Source organism: Sapajus apella, unplaced genomic scaffold, assembly GCF_009761245.1.
Source record: "Sapajus apella isolate SASKATOON/1434 unplaced genomic scaffold, GSC_monkey_1.0 scaffold13, whole genome shotgun sequence".
Classification (NCBI taxonomy): domain Eukaryota; kingdom Metazoa; phylum Chordata; class Mammalia; order Primates; family Cebidae; genus Sapajus; species Sapajus apella.
The window spans coordinates 20,193,579-20,213,143 of record NW_022436953.1 but is presented as its reverse complement, the minus strand read 5'-3'; the positions used below and the strand labels follow the sequence as shown (position 1 = coordinate 20,213,143).

The window sequence follows — 19,565 nt, the reverse complement described above, 5'->3', positions numbered from 1 at the left end:
TAAAAAGATTCTCATTAGTTTTCCTTACTGAGTAGGGTATGACATAATCTACTTTAAGCCATTGAAGTAGTTAAGGCAAAATAATTTTTACACGTGATCGATCCAAGAGTCAATTGAAAGAATTTCAGGTATTTTAAAATCTTTCTCTCCTGGGTAGCTAAATCTGTAGGCGATATTCTGGATTTGACATTTAAAATTGGAAATTCATCACTTTGATCTTTCTCTAAGGTCTAGGATTTTGAGCTGATAAGAAAGATCACTTCTGTCTATGAGGAGGGAGAACGATTAAAAAGTAATTAGTCTTGCTGTTGGCCTTTAATTTTTATTCTCAGAAATGTTGAGAGCCCCTAGAATTAAAGGTAAAATATAACCTAAGTAGAATTTTTTTCCCAAAGAGTACTTTACTGAGAAATGAGTGTTTGGGACTATGTCTCAAGTGTGAACTCTTTTATAAGGCTCTTTACAGAAAATTTTATAAATAATATTAATGCTTTTTGTTTTAAGTTGAATTTAAATTGTATAGGACATAATTTTGATAGAAAAGAGGGTTTTTTTGTGAGGAATGCTTTCTTGTCAAAGAGGTATATTTGCATATGTATTTAGTTTGAGTGGATTTTGAATTCACAGATGAAGGTTTTCTAACTTTGTTCCTGACCCATTTGTTTTACCCTGATGTGTAAATCATGGTTAGACATGTAAGTGGGAGGGGAAAAAAAAGACTACGGCCTGTGGCTTCTTTTTTTTTTTTGGAGATGGAAGCTCATTCTGTCACCAGGCTGGAGGTGCAGTTGCATGATCCCAGCTCACCATAACCTCTGCCTCCCAGGTTCCAGCAATTCCCCTGCCCCAGCCTCCCAAGTAACTGAGACTACAGGCACATGCCACCGTGCCTGACTAATTTTTGTATTTTTTAGTGGAGACAGGGTTTCACCATATTGATCAAGCTGGTCTCAAACTCCTGACTTCGTGATCTTGCTCTGTTGCCAGGCTGGAATGCAGTGGCCTGATCTCAGCTCACTGCAACCTCCACCTCCTGGGTTCCAGTGATTCCCCTGCCTCAGCCTCCAGAGTAGCTGGGACTACAGGTGTGTGCCGTCATGCCTGGCTAATTTTTGTATTTTTTAGTAGAGATGGGGTTTCACCATATTGGTCAGGCTGGTCTCAAACTCCTGACCTCGTGACCTATCCAACTTGGCCTCCCAAAGTGCTGGGATTACAGGTGTGAGCCACCTTGCCAGGTCGGGCCTGTGGCTTCTTTAAGTGGCCTTACTGCTTTTCCCTTCTCTTTCCACCCATTTGACTTCAAGAATAGGTAGAAGAAAGAGGAAGAAGGCAAACTTTGGTCATTTTGTCCCAGAGGTAGTGAAAGTAGGATAGGTTCTAGGCAGATATGGAGAGAGAGTTGAGGCTAAGTGTTTTTTTCTAGAAAAACAGAACCAATTGAATGTGTGTATGTATAGATACAGATATAGGCAGATATATATACAGATTTATTGTAAGGAATTGGTTCATATGATTATGGATGCTGACAAGCCCCAAGATCTATAGGGTGAGTTGGCAAGTTGGACACCCAAAAGAGTCAATGGTGTGGTTCCAGGCTGAGTCCAAGAGCCTGAAAACTGGAAGAACCTATGGTGTAGTTTTATTCCAAAGTTTGACAGGCTCAAGACCCAGAAAGTGGCAGCGTTTCAGTTCAAGTTCGAAAGCAAGAAAAAGCCAATAACCCAGTTTGAAAGCAGTCAGGCAGGAGGAATTCCCTGTTAGTTGAGGGAGGATCTGCCTTGTTGTTCTAATTAGGCCTTCAAATGATTGGCTGAAAGCCACCACCTCAGGGAGGACCATCTGCTTTACTCAGTCGGCTGATTGAAATCCTAATGTCATCCACAACATCCTCATGGAAACACTAGGATTGTGTTTGACCAGGTATCTCCGGCACTCTGTGGCCCGTCAGGTTGACACACAAAATAACTATCACAGTGGACATGACTAACACCCCTTGAAAAACTAACAGGTGAAAATTATCCACTGAAATGTTCAATTTGGGGATGACACATGCCTGAAATTTTATTCATTCAATTGAAATGGCAGTGAAATGGGGCAGTGATGGCTAGAGGTTTGATTATGGGTCCCAGAGGTCTTGACTTAGACTCCTGTGGCATTTGAGTCCTGCCTTCCCTATAGTCTGAGTTTCATCTTGACTGTTGGTTTTCATATTGTGATGATTTTCCTCTGAGCACTGTATGTCTCCAGTTTATGCTTCAACTCACAATCCTTTAAGCTAACACTTTCTGTCATCCAGGTGGTTTTTGCTAATAAACAGATATTTTTCTTCACATGTGTGAATATATATATAAGTACTCTCAGCAGTACAGAAAAATTCCTGCTTCATCATCTTTATGTTCAATAATGTACTCTTGGCAAAATTTCCTCACAGAACCAGAGGCAAGGTCAGTGCAGTGTAGTGCGAGGGTAAGGTGAGGCATCTGATTAATGAGAACCCTCCTCACACCCAGCCCGCCACGGAGTGGTAACAAGTAGACATTGGTGTTCAGTTGACAGAATGGAAAAATGAGCAAGTAAAGTTTATTTTATTCTTTATAACTTCTAGAATAATATGTGCTTATTTCAAAGGTCTATGTAAATTAAAATTTCTAACTTTTGTGAAAATAATTTAATTCCATTTGGCCATTGTGAGCCCAAAGAACAGAAACTAGACAAAGGCAGAAGCTCCTTGATTGGTTCCTAGCTGAATAGAGCAGGATGTGGTTTTTGCTTTTTACTGTGCATTATGGGAGATTATCCACTGACTTTGGGAATTTTAGGAAAAAGCAATTAGGAAGGGGATTAATAATGTAAGCAAAGGTAGAATTGAAAAGTAAAAGAAAGCTGGAAATTATAATGATTAAGAGATTGGAGGCTGGGCACGGTGGCTCGCACCTGTAATACAGGCCAAGGCAGTAAGATCACTTGAGGCCAAGAGTTCAGGATCAGCCTGGGCAACATGGTGACACCCTCCCGCTGCCACCCCTGCTGTCAAAAATTTGAAGAACAGTAACCAGGAGTGGTAGTATACCTGTACTCTCAGCGACTTCAAAACTGAGGCAGGAAAATCACTTGAGTGCAGGAGGTTAGAGCTGCAATGAGTGGTGATTGTGCCACTGCACTCCAGCATGGGCAAGAGTGAGACCCTGTCTCAGAAAAACAAAAAGGAAAGAAAAGAAGCATTGGGTGATGATACCTTCTGAACAAGTGTTACTCTGTATATCCATTTGCCCCTTTTCCTACGGGAACATTATGCCTTTCTTTTCTTTCTTTCTTTTATTTCTTTTGAGACAGTGTCTCACTCTGTCACCAGGCACCAGGCTGGCATGCAGTGGTGTGATTTCGGCTCACTGCAACCTCCGCCTCCTGGGTTCAAGCCATTCTCCTGCCTCAGCTTCCCGAGTAGCTGGAACTACAGGCGTGCACCACCATGCCCAGCTAATTTTTTGAATTTTTTAGTAAAGATGCGGTTTCACCATGTTGGCTTGGATGGTCTCGACCTCTTGACCTCGTGATCTGCCCACCTCGGCTTCCCAAAGTGCTGGTATTACAGGTGTGAGCCACCGCGCCTGGCCAACATTATGCCTTTCTTATCCTCCAAGTATTTGTTTTCTGTTGCTGGCTTCCTCAGGACTGTTTTGCAAGTACAGTTCACCACTCTGAGGACATTTATGATGCAGTTGAAGGAATTCAAAAATTCTTGATTCATTCATTATTTGGTAAACATTTTGTTAAGGAAATGATAATATATGCAGATACGTACACAAGCCTATGTGAAATTTTAAAATAATGTTAAAGTGACCATCTATGTAATCACCCTCCAAATCAAGAAATAGGCAATACTGGCACCCTCATTCTTTTCTTTGATCCTTTTCCAAAGATAACCACCTTTCTCCCTAATCACTATCTTTTTTTTTTTCCCCATTTATTTATTTTATTGCATTTTAGGTTTTGGGGTACATGTGAAGAACATGCAAAATTGTTGCATAGGTACACACGTGGCAGTGTGATTTGCTGCCCTCCTCCCCATCACCTACATCTGGCATCTCTCCCCCTGCCATCTCTCCCCAGCTCCCCACCTGCCACCGTCCCTCCCTCATTTCCCCCCACTGACCCCAGTGTGCAGTGCTCCCCTCCCTGTGTCCATGTGTTCTCATTGTTCAACACCCACCTATGAGTGAGAACATGCGGTGTTTGATCTTCTGCTCTTTTGTCAGTTTGCTGAGAATGATGGTTTCCAGGTTCATCCATGTCCCTACATAGGACCCAAACTCATCGTTTTTGATGGCTGCGTAATATTCCATGGTGTATATGTGCCACATTTTCCCTATCCAGTCTATCGTCGATGGGCATTTGGGTTGGTTCCAGGTCTTTGCTATTGTAAACAGTGCTGCAATGAACATTATGGTGATCATTTCTTTGCATTATTTAAGAAAAATTTTCCTGCCTAATATGTATCCTAAACTACTGTAAATATTTGCGTGGCCTGGTTTTGAACTTTATATAACTATAATTTTCATGTATCATTGTGGTCTTGCTCTTTTTACTCTACATTATTTTATAAGATTCATCCATGTTGTGTAGCTTAAGTCTATTCATATTCACTGATGTATAATTCACTTTTTGAAGGTCTCAGAATGTACTTTTCCATTGTGGTGCTGATGGACAAATGAGTTATTACGAGTTCTGGGGAATTATGGAAATTATACATGAACATTCTTGTTCATGTATATAGTAGATAGATAGCTCTTTCTGAATTTTATATATGAGTCTTGAAATTTTTTGTCTCTTTCTTTTTGTTAATGTGTATGCATTTTATTATTAGTTATAGCAGTGTCCTCTCTCCAATAATTAGTTAGGTGTTACACAGAAAAGGATGGGACATGTTTCTCTTCTGTAAAGTGATGAAAAGTTCAATATTATTAAAAATGGAAAGTGGGCTACTTAAATTCTAGTTATGTATTCATACACCTACTGAAGAATGAGAAATTTACTGATTATTAAGGCTCTATATATTTAATTTGTTGGATCATAAGGCATCAGTAATCTCCCATTGATCTTTTTCTTTCTTCCAAAGATCACTCATGTCCATGATCCGGAAACGATCTCACCCCAGTGGCAGTGGCGCTAAGAAAGAAAAGCCAACTCAACCAGAAACAAGTAAGCATCACTTCTATTTCACTTAAATGATTGATGGTGTAGTTTTGGGGCAGTTCACATATTTGTTAAGTTTTTTGCCTATAAACATGTCATTGGAAGAGAAATATGAAGCACTGAACAGCTGTCAGAATGAACCAGAAACCATCATTGCTTTCCTGTAGTTTGTTATCTAAAGGAAATAAACACGTACAACTCACTGTAATGAGAGACATACTGGCAAACCTGTTTTTATTAAGGGTCAGGGTACCTTGGAGTGTACAGGAAAGAGGGAGTAATTCCAAATGAGGGGCTTGGGGAAAGATTTCTTATAGTTGGTAGCAAGTGAGCTGGGACTGTATCAAGCACTTAGTATGTACTACTCCACTTTTGTGTGCTGGAGGTACACAACATAGAAGTTACATTCTAGTGTAACTAGGAGGAAGCAAACAAGTAAATATATAATTATTTAAATGCAGTTAAGGAGTAGTACATGGTGCTAAGAGATTGTGGAGGTGGACTGCTGGCATCTGAAAGTGATGTTCAAGCTGAGTAGTTGTACATTTAGAACATTGGGTGGGTTGGGTGGCGGTGTTAATGGTAAGACTATTTCAGATAGAGGAGCAGCAGATTCAAAGGCCCAGCATATTTAGGAAGGAACTTGGCATATTAGGAAACTGAAAGAAGGTTGATATGGCTGGAACATGGGGTCCAAGAGAGCAGGTCTAATAGGTAGGCAGGAGCCAAATTCTGGAGGCCAAGGTCAAGATTCTGGAATTTCTCCTAAGAGCAGTAGAAGTTTTAAGTATAGGTATAACATGATGAGATGTGTCCTTAAAAAAAATCTCACAGGCTGCAGTGAGAGAACAGACTGTAAAGGGATTAGGGTGGATGAGGGACAACTATTGCAGTCATTGAGATGAATGCTGATGGTAGCTTCGATGAAGGTGGTAGAGACATGCATACATTCAGGAACTATTTAGGGAGGTAAAATTCACAGGACTCTGGTTCATTGGAGATAGAGGTATAGAGGACAATGATGAGATAGGAATGGAGGGAGATAGGCCCTCCCATTGAGCAGAGCCAGCAGATGGCTAGGTGCAGTGGAGTCGGTTCACAGATGCCAGCAGTTTGGTGTGCAGCCACAGTGACAGCAAAGGCTTAAAACAAGGGGGCCAGATCTTGGTCCTCTGTTCCTGCTGGTCTCATTCCATAGCCTCCATGCAGATTCTGGGCAGACAGCTGGTATGTTCTAGACTCTTCGTTCTCCTGTTTATCCTATTTTGTTAGTGTAAACAACATGGTAATGAGTAGCTTTGCAGGGTGACAGCATTTTGTTTAAATTCTGTTACTTTAAGGATTTAATGTCCCACTCCCTACCTCTACTCTGGCTATTGTGTTTTGAGTTATTCCCACCTCTCTCCTGCCGAGGAGATTGCAAGCTCTTTGAGGGTTTACTCTTCTTGGCAGCATCCCACCGCTGTCACGAATATTGAATGAGTTGAAGTTTGGACTTAGTTTTTTCTTTCTTAGCGGAAATCTTGCAGCACCATTACAAATGAAAGCTGATTTCATCTCTAAGAATTGGTTTTCTGTGCCTGCCTTCTGCAATCCTTTGGAATATATTCCTCTGCACATTAATGGGGCTGAAAGGCAAATTCTGCATTGCACAAGGCATTGCAAGATTCTAACGCAGTTCTGCCGTTGGTGATTTGCTGGGAAGACCCGCTTTTGGGTTAATGGCTATTAGCATTTCCTGATGCTATAATTAACATTTTGCTTCAATTTTTGGGGGGTGGGGAGATAATTGGTATATCTTAGAGGAATGGTGGGAAATTGTAATAAAATGAATTTTCCTTCCAAGTAAATTACATCATCAACTTCTCAAACAAAGTCCCTTGTCAACTTTAATAGTACCCTTAAATTAAAAAGAAAAATTATTCTAAAATGTCTTAACCCCAATTTTAGGCACCATACAGTTTTTCTTACAAAAATTATGTTTTATTTATAATTCATTAAACGTGACTATTTTTTCCCCACATCCTTGGGCTACCAGATTGCTATTTTGGGATTCTAAGGAAAGTTACCAACGTGGAAGTTGCTCTTGAGATTTTAGGCTGGAGCAACCCTAAAAATCAAACAGCCTTGAGTAATTCATGCTGTACTCACACGTTGCTGAAGCAGTACCCTCTTTCTATCTGGCAAGGCAGTTATTTATAGTGGCTTATTAATAGGTCACACTGAAAAAATAGTTGTTGAGTGAATAAATTTGTTGGGGGGAAATAGGGGAGGGACAGTGGGGGGTGGGGAGTTGGGGAGAGATAGCATGGGGAGAAATGCCAGATACAGGTGATGGGGAGGAAGGCAGCAAATCACACTGCCACGTGTGTACCTATGCAACAATCATGCATGTTCTTCACAGTACCCCAAAACCTAAATGCAATAAAAAAAATAATAATGGTTAAATGCATGAGAATTAATGGTTAAATGCATGATGTAAGACATCAATCATTGGGATTCTCTGTGACACTTTGGGGTTTACATTCATAACATAGTGACTCATCTCACAGTCACTGTGTTTTCTTATGTTAGCATCTTATGTTGGCTTTTAACATACAGTTTGTAAGGCTTTCAGAGTTTTTAAGTGGGGAAAATTTTCCTCCTTACTTATGGCTCTTAAAAAACTTCATTGTTAAGGAAGGACTGTAGAATATTTTATATGTAGTTTTAAGAGTTGAATATAAGATATCATGACAAACTCTGAATATAATAACTCTGATTTTGACAGGAATGTATTTATTAGGCCAGTTATGGATTTCAAAGGTATGCCTACTCTTTATCATATATTTAGGTCATTAATTTATTGATATTTTCTTACTTCGCTGTGCCTTGATTTGCTAATCTGCAGAATGGAAATAATAGTATTTCCTATTTCAAAGGTTGTTGTGAGAATTAGTGAGTCTCACAACATGAAAAGTGTTTAGAGTAGTATCCAGCACAGAAAATACTCAACATGTTAGCATGGAAAACATGGAGAAGGTACCAGCCATCCTTTTGGAGGGGCAAAGGGAATCCTCATCCCACAGGCTCTTGTGATTATTGTAGCTAAGGAAATTTCTTTAACTGTATGACCTTATGTCAAATTTGAATGTAATTCAACTATAATATATTCTGTAGAAATTTGGTACATCATAGTGGAATAAGATTTTTTTAAAATTACCTTTAAAAAAAAGTTAGTGAAAGAAATAGTAATCCTGTGGAATTTGGAAATTCATTTTTATTTCTTCTAGGTAGTAATAGAAGGTTTTATTTAGTAATAAGGTGATGGTTTTGTCTTTGGGTCTTTTTTTTTTTTTTTAAAGAACTAAGTTATTTTTCAAGTGGGTCTTAAAATTTAAGCCCCAATTAATTACATGTAGCTTTCTGATCCAAGACTGACCCTGAAGCACTAACTCAAAGAGCATTTGATTTTATTTTTCTGTGGCAGTTCAATAACATTAGACCTGTTGTCTTCATTTGTCCCTTTTCTTTAATCTCCAGTATCCTGCATATTTCTATTGTCCCCCTGATTACATGCTTTTGTGAGACAATTACCAACTGTGTGATTGCAGAAAGAATTACAAAACATACCATGAGCTCTCTGTAGGCAGTTCTTGCAGATTTATTAGAACTGCTTAATAGTTCAGAAGTTCGTATAGAATGCTTTTTGCTAGTTCAAAAACAGGGTCGGCAAGAGAGAAAGCTTGTGTAGCTAACCTAGCGTTGCCCTTGTATTGCGCCTGAGTAGGGAATCTGATAAGAATGATTTCTTTTCCTTAAAACCAATTAAGCCTTTACATTTGAAAAAGACTGAGAAATTAAAGCCTGGTTTATAATCTGTACACAATACAGATAGTGGCACGTCTCTGAATTATCACTATGATTCTGGCAAGCAAATATAAGAAACTACTTTAAATTCCTGCTATGTTAGATGCTGTAGCGGATTTGAATGGTGTTGACCATAATTCTCCATCTGTCTGCCTTAATTAGTTTTTGTATGGTGCATTTAATTGGGTTTCAGTCATTCCTTACAGAGTGCTAATCTGTTTGTAGGCAGTGTTCCTATTACCATGCAGCTCTTCCTAGTCTCAAAATGGCAGACTTTCTGAAAAATCAAATGTTTTAAAAATGTATTTTCTATAGTGAAACCTCATCTCTACTAAAAATACAAAAATTAGCCAGGCATGCTTGCATGTGCCTTTAATCCCAGCTGCTTGGGTGGCTGAGGCAGGAGAATTGCTTGAACCTGGGAGGTGGAGGTTGCAGTGAGCCGAGATCACACCATTGCACTGCAGCTCTGGGCAACTGAGCAAGACTCTGTCTCGGGGAAAAAGAAAAAAATATTTTCTAAATTCTCAGGAATAAATCCTACACCCATACCAGGTGCTTGAATGGCAGATCTGGGTTTTCAATAGGGTGAGCAAAAGCACTGTATAGTTCACAGCAGATACTCAGATACAGAGGAAAGGGAAGGGAGGGAAAGGGGAAGGGGAAGGGAATTTTTACCCATCATAATTTACTCATCTGCTCCTTTGTTGATGTTTGTGAGCCGTCAGAAGAAGCTGCCCAAGAAAATGCTACTTAAGGGTTCATGGTTGATCAACCCACAGTTTAGTCACCTTTCACTTGCTGGTACATGAATAACTTTGGTGACCATGTTTGCCATGTTGCTTGGCAAAAGATACCTTTTTAACTTCTGGATCTAAAGATGTTGTTAGATGTTGAGAGGTTTTAATTTTCAGCATTTCAGTGGCTTCTGAGATTGACAATTCTTCTTGAAGTTAGGACAGTATCAGAAAACTTAGGTTATACAGTGAATATAGCAGTGATCCCTCATTGTGGACCTGTAGACATGAGGATAATGGAAACTTCTGGACTCTCTTAGTTGCTCCCCTAGGTGCTTACACAAGAGGAATGGCTACCCAGGGTTGGAGTGGAGTTTGGCCTTGTAGCAAAAAAAGAAGCCATTTAATTTAGGCATCCTTATTGCAAAGCCTGATACTAGAGCTGATTAGCTTGGGGTTGTGGTAGTGATTGCCTGCATTTAGAAGCCAGCCTTTTGGGGTTTAGTCATTTCAAATCAAATAGTAAAAATATTAGTGGACATTTAAAGTAGAAACTACAGAAGTCAGTAGTCAGCAGAGACTTGTTGAATGCCCACCATATTGCCAGGCAGTGTAGAGTCTATTAAAGATACCAATAAGAAGTTCCTTATGAGGTAAACTCAAATGTGTTGGCTGCAGTGAGCTAGATGAAGTTAAACACAAGACCTAGAACTGCATTAATGGTGATAAATGTTCTGAAATGGTTCTGTGATTTTGGTCAAGTTATTCTACAAGAGAGACATTTCACTTTTTTAATCAACAGATTTAAATTCACCTCAGTTACATTCATTCAACTGATAACACATCTCTACCTCTTTTTTATTTAATTTTTTGCAGCAAAATAGTGCCAAGGTTAAACAATAGATAGTTGAATTTTAAAATCACATGTAATTACTTAATTGCAATTATTGCTACATGTATGTTTTTCTTTTAACATTGACAATTTTAAAAGACTCGAGAAAGTTTGGCTTAAATGTTTCCTTTCCATGTGAACAAAAGATGGCAATTAAAAAATATATTTTATTTATTTGCTGCTTGTCTTTTGACTATAGATTTATTCCAACAAGAAAAACATCTGTTTGATCTTTTTTCACTAATGGATTTCTGGAAGTTGTTTCTTTTTTGGGCTGATTTCTTTGACATAGGATGTACTGTAAATTGTAAAAATATCTTTTGAGTTGAAGATTAATTGGTATTAGGCACAAAGTTTGTATTTTAAAGACCTGGAGAAATGTTGACAAATGAACAAAGTCTGCCTTGTTGACAGAGGGGAAACAATATTGACTTGGATCCGTGCTACAAATTTTTACAACTCTTATTTTTCTAATCAGATTTTTTATCTAAAAAATTTTTATTTAAACGTTGCTACTTGATAGCTGTTAACCTTAGTAAATTTTTAGTGTTCTGCAACTGTGAATGAAAAATGACTGTGATTAATTACATAGTGTAGTTTTTCCAAGTCACCAAAAACAGGAAGTAGCTGTTTTCTTGTAACCTAAGAGGATTTATGTATGTGTTCTTTGAGCAGCTGAAGAAGTCACAGATCTAAAGAGGCAAGCAGTTGAAGAGATGATGGATAGAATTAAAAAGGGAGTTCATCTTAGACCTGTTAATCAGACGGCCAGACCGAAGACAAAGGTATGGAGTGACTAAATGCTTTTTTCCCTGCTTGCTAATTCCTTATTTTAATGTACGAATTTGAAATTTGATGAAAGGTGCATCAGGACTCACTGTCAAATCTTAGGGTAAAGCTAATATGTCGTTAAAGTGTTTACTTCCATATAAGCATGTGGAATCAGTGTGAAAAGGAAGCCATGTTATTTTGGGGGTGCTGTCGTCATATTGCGAGAGGCAGTGATATGGACTCTTAAACCAAACAAATAACAATTGTCACATCCTTTCTTTTCTTTGATTCCTGAGTCTTTTGTGTGATTCTGTTGATTATCTACTATATGCCAGATACTGTTTTAGGCATGGGGGATAAAGTCGTGAACAAAATAGGCAAAAGCCCTCACCTTTCTGAGCTCCTGTTGTAAGGGAGGGCATCACATAATAATAATGGCAAAATAAAACTAAGACAGCTTTGGGGAAAATAGTGAGACTTCTATGATTGGTTTTCATTCATTTCACAAATGTATTCCAAGTCACTTCAAGGAGAAAAAGTCTCTCCTCAACTAGACCACAGCGAGCGCTCCAGGATCTGTGAAGGCACTTAGAGTCCCATTCATGATCTCTCCCCTGCCTTTGTGTATTTGCTACTGTTAAGCCCAATGATAGTTTTCAACATTTTTCTTGAAAAATATTCTTTCTCCTTTCTAATTAAGTATGAACTGACTGGTTCTTCCTCTTTCTCCTCTTCCTCTTCTTCTTTCCCCTTCTTAACTAACCTTTATGGTTTGGTTCATTCTCCTTCCTCAAGGCTGCCCTGCTTCAGCTACGTAAAATGTCCCCCAGTGTTCAGTACACATTCTGATGGGCTTTCTTTTTCTTTCTTTCTGTCTTTTTTTTTTTTTTTTTTTTTTTCATTTTTAAGATGGAGTCTTGCTCTGTCACCAGGCTGAGTACAGTGGCAATCTTGGCTCACTGCAACCTCTGCCTCCCAGGTTCAAGTGATTCTCTTGCCTCAACCTCCTGAGTAGCTGGGACTACAGGCATGCACCACCATGCCAGCTATTTTCGTATTTTTAGTAGAGATGGGTTTCACCATGTTGGCCAGGATGGTCTCGATCTCTTGACCTCATGATCTGCCTGCCTCAGCCTCCCAAAGTGCTGGGATTATAGGCGTGAGCCACTGTGCCCAGCCTCTGATGGGTTTTCTAAGTTACCACTTTGCCACAGGCAGGCAAGATAGCTAGGCCAGGCTAGAGTGGCTTTAGTGTGGGCTGTATATGGAACAGGATTGGGAAGAGGCAACGAATACTCAATTCTAAGAGTAAATTTATATCTAAGGAAACAGAAGCTTCAGCCAACCACGTAAAATAGTTCAGTCTTGTGCCCATATTCGGAAAGCAGTTTTCTAAGTAAAGGATGAAATGTAAAACTGGAGGAGAAGCTGAGTGTGTTGAATGATCAGGCACAGCTGGCCCAGTGCTGATGTCTGGTGAGAGAGTGAAGAGCAGAGTTGTTGGAGCTGGGCCCTGGCACTGTCACCCAGCTTCCCCACACTTCTTCTCTTCCAGATGGGGATAGCACCCGGCTTATCTGACACATGCGGTTGTTGTCAGGATCAAATGGAATAAAGTGTGAAAACACTTTAAAATGCAAAGTCTGAGTGCCACCTTTGAAAAAGAAGCCATTTTTATGACTTTTATATCACTGCTAATTATGGAAAGAATAAGCAAAAACAAACTATTACTAGAGAAAAATGCAGTTCCATAAAGAAACAAAATTCATTTTGAAAGAAAAGGTTGAAAACTTCTTAAATCGTGAACAATCAGTGTTCCATACATACTTTCATCTTCACTTTGTGCTTTTTCAGAATATCACTTTGTGCTTTTTTTTTCTTCCCATAACTCCTCCTGCAGTTACACATTATTTAATGTCAATTCAAAATCTGGGAAGCAACTGAACAAGGATCAGTGGACGACTGGGTTTTTTGCTGCTAATCTTAAACTGTGTAGATACAGTGCTGAATGACCTGGTCAGTAACTTTAAAACAAATGATCACTGCATGCTTGAGGACAGACATCTTCCCCTAGTACCATCTGGGCTTTCCTGAAATGTGACAAATTATGATATTGTGTGGTCCAGGCTTCAAAATCAGAGGGCAACCTGAGTGGCATGGCAGCACTTTTGGGTATGCCTCAAGGCTGGTCATTTGTTTGAAGATCACAACTTGTCACCTGAAGAGGTGACCTGCAGAAGTCAAGCGTGCCTTGAGAATGTTAATTTAACTGCTTATTTTCTAAATTCCTTGGTGGTGGTGGTGGTGGTGCCAGTGTGGTTGAAATTAGTGTCTTAGTGCTTACCGACTGGCACTGAGGGCATGTGTATTTCACAGAAAATCTGTGCTATGAGAGCTGAATGCCTTAGTCAGCTTTGTACACAAGCAGCAAACCTCTCTCTGTCTCACTTCTCTGTTTTTAAAATTTGAAATGGGGTCTTATTTTCTAATTCTGTTTTGAGAGAAAAGGATTATAGGTCGCTGTTGATTAACTTTTATTTTCTGATGATAGAGAATATAACCTTACCTATTTTCCAGGAATAAGAGGCTCAGGAGTTCCTTTCACTATGTCTTGCAAATGTCCCCTTCATCTCTATCCTTCATGAAAGGAAGTGGTACAAAGGAGATCAGAAGTCTTTCCTGAACTTATTTTTCATGAGGACCTCATGCTAAAATTTCTCTCCATTAAATTAGTTGAATGATCCACAGAGATCATTAGGTATATTGGGGTATATACTATATGATACCCAGAATTTACTTCAAATTACTTTGTTGATGGTGTGGCCAGAAGAGAGCTGAGCTTGTAATCAAGACATCTGACTCAAATATTACCTTGCTCAAGCCTGACTTTCCTTCCAAGATGAATGATTGGACTACATGTCCTCTGAGATCTGACTGCTCTGGCAGCCAGCCATGCCAACATTTCTCCTGTAAGCCAGGTTCTTTGCTGGTCCCTGCTCTCTCGACTCGGTCCTTTTGTGAAATTCTTGTGACAAGACATGCCAGGCCCCTGTATGCTAAACTCCTCCTGGAGCTGGTGGAGCTAAGAGAGGTTTTCTGCCCTGTGTCTTGCTTCTGCTCTGCACTGCCTTCTTCCTAGTCCCTGCTTGGTGGCAGAGTCCAGCAATGCAAGTGGAGAGTAGTTTATTGTAAGAAGCTCTGAATAATTTGCAATCAGATCTTTGAAATCTGATGTCTACCAAATCTTTTCTGCCTATGATGATAATCAAGAGGTAACAATATGGTATTTAGAAGAGGGTAGCTTGTCTCCTTTTGCTTTGAATATAACTTCTTATTTTTTGTTTAACTGCTGCTTGGGAGCACTAACATGGCTAATATTTTTTCCTAACCTTAAGGCATAGATCTAATTTAAAAATATATATTGTCATACACATTACCAATATAAGGCTACCAATACTACATGTAAAAATCATTGTTTAGTGTTTTAAAACTGAATTACTCAGTAATTTTTTTTCTTTTTAAAATTATAGCCAGAACCTTCAAAAGGCTGCGAAAGTGCAGTGGATGAACTAAAAGGAATACTGGTAAGAATAGATCTCGGTTTTATTGTTTAGCTAATGGGGAAATGGAAGGAGAGTATTTTAAAACCTGGTTTTTGTGAATTGTTTGTGGTGTGTTTTATTCCCATTTACAATTAGCCTCATCTTTAGCCAGTTTATTTGATTGTGCCTACAGATCGTTCCATCACATTTGTTAATAATGTTTCAAATAACACTGTGCTGTTTTTATTCTAAAAGAGTGGTTATACTTTCACCAAAGTCATTGTTTTCCGTTCTTGCCCTCCAGTCCCATCAAGCGTGATGATGAAGTGTCTGGCCCTATGTAAGGATCCATACATGTTGATGAAAAACAGAAATACGATAGATAGTGCTTTACTTTGAAGCCTGAAAGCAGAATCCTAAACGTGAAGCTAAGCTCATCCCCAAATAGCTTCATATCAGGATCACAGTCTGCCTTTCCTCACCATCGAAACAATTATTTGATGATAAATTGAAGAATAAAATAAGAGGCTCTTTTTTATGTTACTATTTTCATTTTTCTCAAGGTTGGAGAGCATACTTCGTGTCCCTCCCGAGTCACAGTTTTGCTTTTCAAACTGTGAGCTTTAGCCAACGGAATCAGTGGCTACGGCACTCTCCAGCAGTTGCTGTCAGAGACAGATGCCTCACTTAGAAAATGTTTCAGATACTCAGAGCTCTATTCTCAGATCCTGTTAGAGTCCCAATCCCAGTTATTATGCACAGTAAGTCAACAAACATGGGGGCGGAGGTGCAAGACTGAATACTCCCATGTTTGTTGTTGCTGTGCTAATTATGCATTGCATGTAGACATCCACATAATTGTGGTAAACAAGATTGTTTTCATCAAGCATGTCTTTAAACAGTAGACTTAACCCAGAATGGCTTAATTAGTTTGCTTTAGTTTTAAGTGAGTGGGATTAGCACTGAAGAGCGGTATATCACTGGCTAACAGTGGTGGTCTACCTACAGAAGAATAATGTATTAAAGGCATTGAAAAAGCATGTGGTGATTATCGAATGGATTCTTTGATTAGAAAAGTCTGTTATTCAGTGTTGTATTAAGGAGAACTCCTTATGACAGTCTCTTTGGTTGTGTTTGTGTTATACTGCTAATTCATGTTCATAAACATGTGCCCTGGGGCACAGTTCTGGTCAACAGTGAAAGAGGAAACTATACTGAGTTTGACTTTTTAAAAATTAGGTTAATTTTGAAAATCAGACATCTATATGAGATAGATATGATAATGTTTAATTAGCCAAGATATCCCGTTCTCTGAGAATGCTGGATGGTAGCAGGTTTACTGCATTACAGCATTACTCTTAAATACCATATTCACCATAATTTTGTGCCACTTCGAGGAGAGAAATTTGTGAAATAATTTATAAATTATAAAAAATTGGAAAACATCTTTTTTAATGCAAATTGCCCCATCCTTCTTCCCTTGGTTCTCATTAGAGCTCTCTGCCTTACCTGCATTAATGTATCACTAGGAGTTACTACTCTGACAGTATGATTTATTTGCATTGTTTTTTCAAAAGTAAAACTGATGATTTTCTCCCCTACTCTTTGCCAAGTGGCAGTTCTTCTCTTCTCCCATAGAAGTTTCTTTGAGGGAGATTGGACTATTTGTAATTCCCAGTCACCTGGAGCCTATAAACCATACACATTCTTATAAGAAAGAGAAAAAAAAAAAAAGCTCCTAGTGCAGCCTGCCAAACATTTGGGTCTTGAGTGGTGCTTGTTGCTGGAGTTCATACTATTTGGATTATTGAAGTTAGTGCCCTGTAAAGCACATGGTGCCAACCTCACAATCATAGCGTGTAAGAAACAAGATGGAACACGAAAAGCCTGCAGTAGTGTACTGAAGTGGAAAGCAAGCACCGGAACCAGGGGACATCAAGAAACATGGTGTTCAGTTCTATTGTAGAACAGAACCAGGAGGAAGCTCAGTGTGGGTTATTTTTGATGAAATGGACGTGACCCATAAGACTTAGTGATGTGGCCTTCTGCTGAGTTAGCCCACTGGTAGAAAACAAGGCTCTGGTTTGGGGGAGTTTGAAAACCCTACTCTATTTTTTGAGTTGAAGAATTTTCAAGCCAATTTTTAATGTCTCAGTATTGACTGAACTCATTTTTCCAAACCTACTTATGCTTAAGTTTTAAAGCTGGGTATTTTGTAGATACAAATATGTATAGTCCATTTCTCATAGTCACAGAAGGTTTTGAGGTTTAGGAAATAAAGCCTTTTGAGTCACCCCAGTCACTTAAAAAGCCACTCTAAGTGACAGTGGTGATTTCTGAAGAATAAATTGATGCAAATTAAAATTGTCTTCTCAATTTCAATTGGCTCTAAATCCAAGAACTAAAAGCAACTTAAAAAAATTATATTATGGGTCTTTTCCAGTCATCTTTGGTTTTCCAGAGTACCTAGAAATTTTTGAATAGTTAATTTTGTCTGACAATTAGATTAGTCAGTTTTATGAACATTTAACTAGCATGGAGCTTAAGATCATTAAATGATAGCAGTGGTTTGAAGTAGGAAAGAGTACTGATTGGGGACTTGGGAAATCTAAGTTCTAGATCCAGCCCTATCAGTGACTTACTGTGGGACCTGGCCCCAGATCCTGAGGCTCACTGAATTTGAATTCTCTTTTCTATAAAGTGAAGGAATTACATGTACCACAGAGTTTCTAAGTTAATTTCTGATTATCAGATTTTATGCTTCTAATATAAAGAGATAACTTAAATAGTCTTGGTATTTTATTAGCTGAGCTCGTCATCATTTCAGTTGAGAGTCATGCAGAAACCTTTATCTCCTCCACAATTGCCCCTGTATTGAAAGTTTACTCATATATTAGCTGAAGCCACCTCATCCGTCAGTAAATGGAGAAAGAAGTTGGGGATTCAAGGGTTAGAACGTGGAAAATGGATTCCTTCAGTAATCAGGTATGATGAGAGAATAGCTTACTACAGTCAAGAATTTGAGGAAAGAATGCCGTTGTCCAAATAAAAAGCTAGAAAATATTGTGAAAGATACATTCATCAAAAAAGATATCCTTGAAAGGTATGTATGTATGTATGAACACACATATAAATTTTCCTTGAATTAAATCAAGTGATTGAGAAAAATTACACAGTGTCCTTGTTATTCAAACAATGCAGTAGTTTTATAACATATTTTAGTAGTGATAACCATATGTTTTTCAAATATCTGTTTACAAATGATAGAGACGGTAAGTTTTTAAAAATTATAAATACAAATGATATGGAATAGTTGAGTAGTACTTTTTTCAAATGTATCTGAAGTGGCTGTAGTTCTGTTTTGTGTACCTTGTCAGTATCGGTCATACCTCAATGTGTGACTCCTACACAAAATCATATCAGCAATGTTAAAGAAACAAACTAGATTTTAATGATAAAATAAGCCATTATATTGTGATTTGTGATGTGATATTCCTTTTAATGTATTTAATGATTTTTTTGCAATAAATGGAAAGCAAAACAAGGTACTTTTTTTTTTTTTTTTTTTTTTTTTTTTTTTTGAGACAGAGTCTCACTCTTTCTCCCAGGTTGGAGTATAGTGGCGCAATCTCGGCTCACTGCAACCTCTGCCTCCCAGGTTCAAGCGATTCTCCTGCCTCAACCTCCTGAGTAGCTGGGATTACAGGCGTGTGCCAGCACGCCGGCTAATTTTTGTATTTTTAGTAGAGACAAGGTTTCACCATGTTGGTCAGGCTGGTCTCAAACTCCCGACCTCATGATCCGCCCTCCTCAGCCTCCCCAAATGCTGGGATTACAGGCGTGAGCCACCACGCCCGTCAAAATGAGGTACTTCTAGGGAAAAAAATTATATGCCTGGTTAAAATATGAGCCTTATGATCTAATCTTGTTAGTCAGATTCTTCTCTGACTACTTTTATATAACTTTCTATACTTTTTTATGACTTTAAGCAGTTAGGGAAAAACTTTCCTAAACAAAACAACATAGCTTGTAACATATGACGTTTGTAACCATCTGATTTTACAAGCACCTTTTTTTGTTTTATAGGCTAAAGAAGAAACAAGTGTTACCATTTTTAGCCAGTAGAATTCTTAGAATCCTCAGGTAGTTGGCAGGCCAGGAGGGAGCAGGATTAAGGCAACCCCTCAGTGAGTTCAATCCATACAAAGGCTGGTAAGGTTATTAGCCTTGGTGGACAAATGCTGCCTTTTGACTCTGTCATGAAGTCTGGCAAGTTAAACCAGACTTGAGGTTCTTTTTTCCTCTGATCAAAAGATTATGGTTCTCCTGCCTTCCTCTCCCTCCGCTGCTGCCCAAGTGTGTGGCACAGCTGAGAAGGACCATTTCAAAGAAATATTGGGCATCTTTTACAAACAAAGACTTGATGTATTAAATCCTTATATATCACTGAGAAGTACATCACCCAGTGTTCTGTCCAAACACTTGACTAGTAATGGAGATGGAAAACCGTAGCTATCACTCCGTGTGACATACTTCCCAGAGGAGCCAGAGCAGGGAAACATGGATCTTTCTCTGTCT

General features: G+C 38.8%; 1 protein-coding gene across 6 annotated transcripts in view; it reads left to right on the top strand.

Moving 5' to 3' along the window:
• Positions 1-19,565, top strand: part of SHTN1 (shootin 1) — a 124,887-nt gene that overhangs the window by 81,875 nt on the left and 23,447 nt on the right. For 5 of the 6 annotated variants that reach the window (XM_032281770.1, XM_032281765.1, XM_032281766.1 and 2 more), the window contains 3 exons: positions 5,120-5,202; positions 11,350-11,459; positions 14,976-15,029. In XM_032281770.1, coding sequence (XP_032137661.1) covers positions 5,120-5,202; positions 11,350-11,459; positions 14,976-15,029 — 247 coding nt within the window. Of the gene's footprint in view, positions 1-5,119; positions 5,203-11,349; positions 11,460-14,975; positions 15,030-15,291; positions 15,497-19,565 lie in introns of those variants that run through there. The other variant, XM_032281769.1, reaches the window with a different exon arrangement.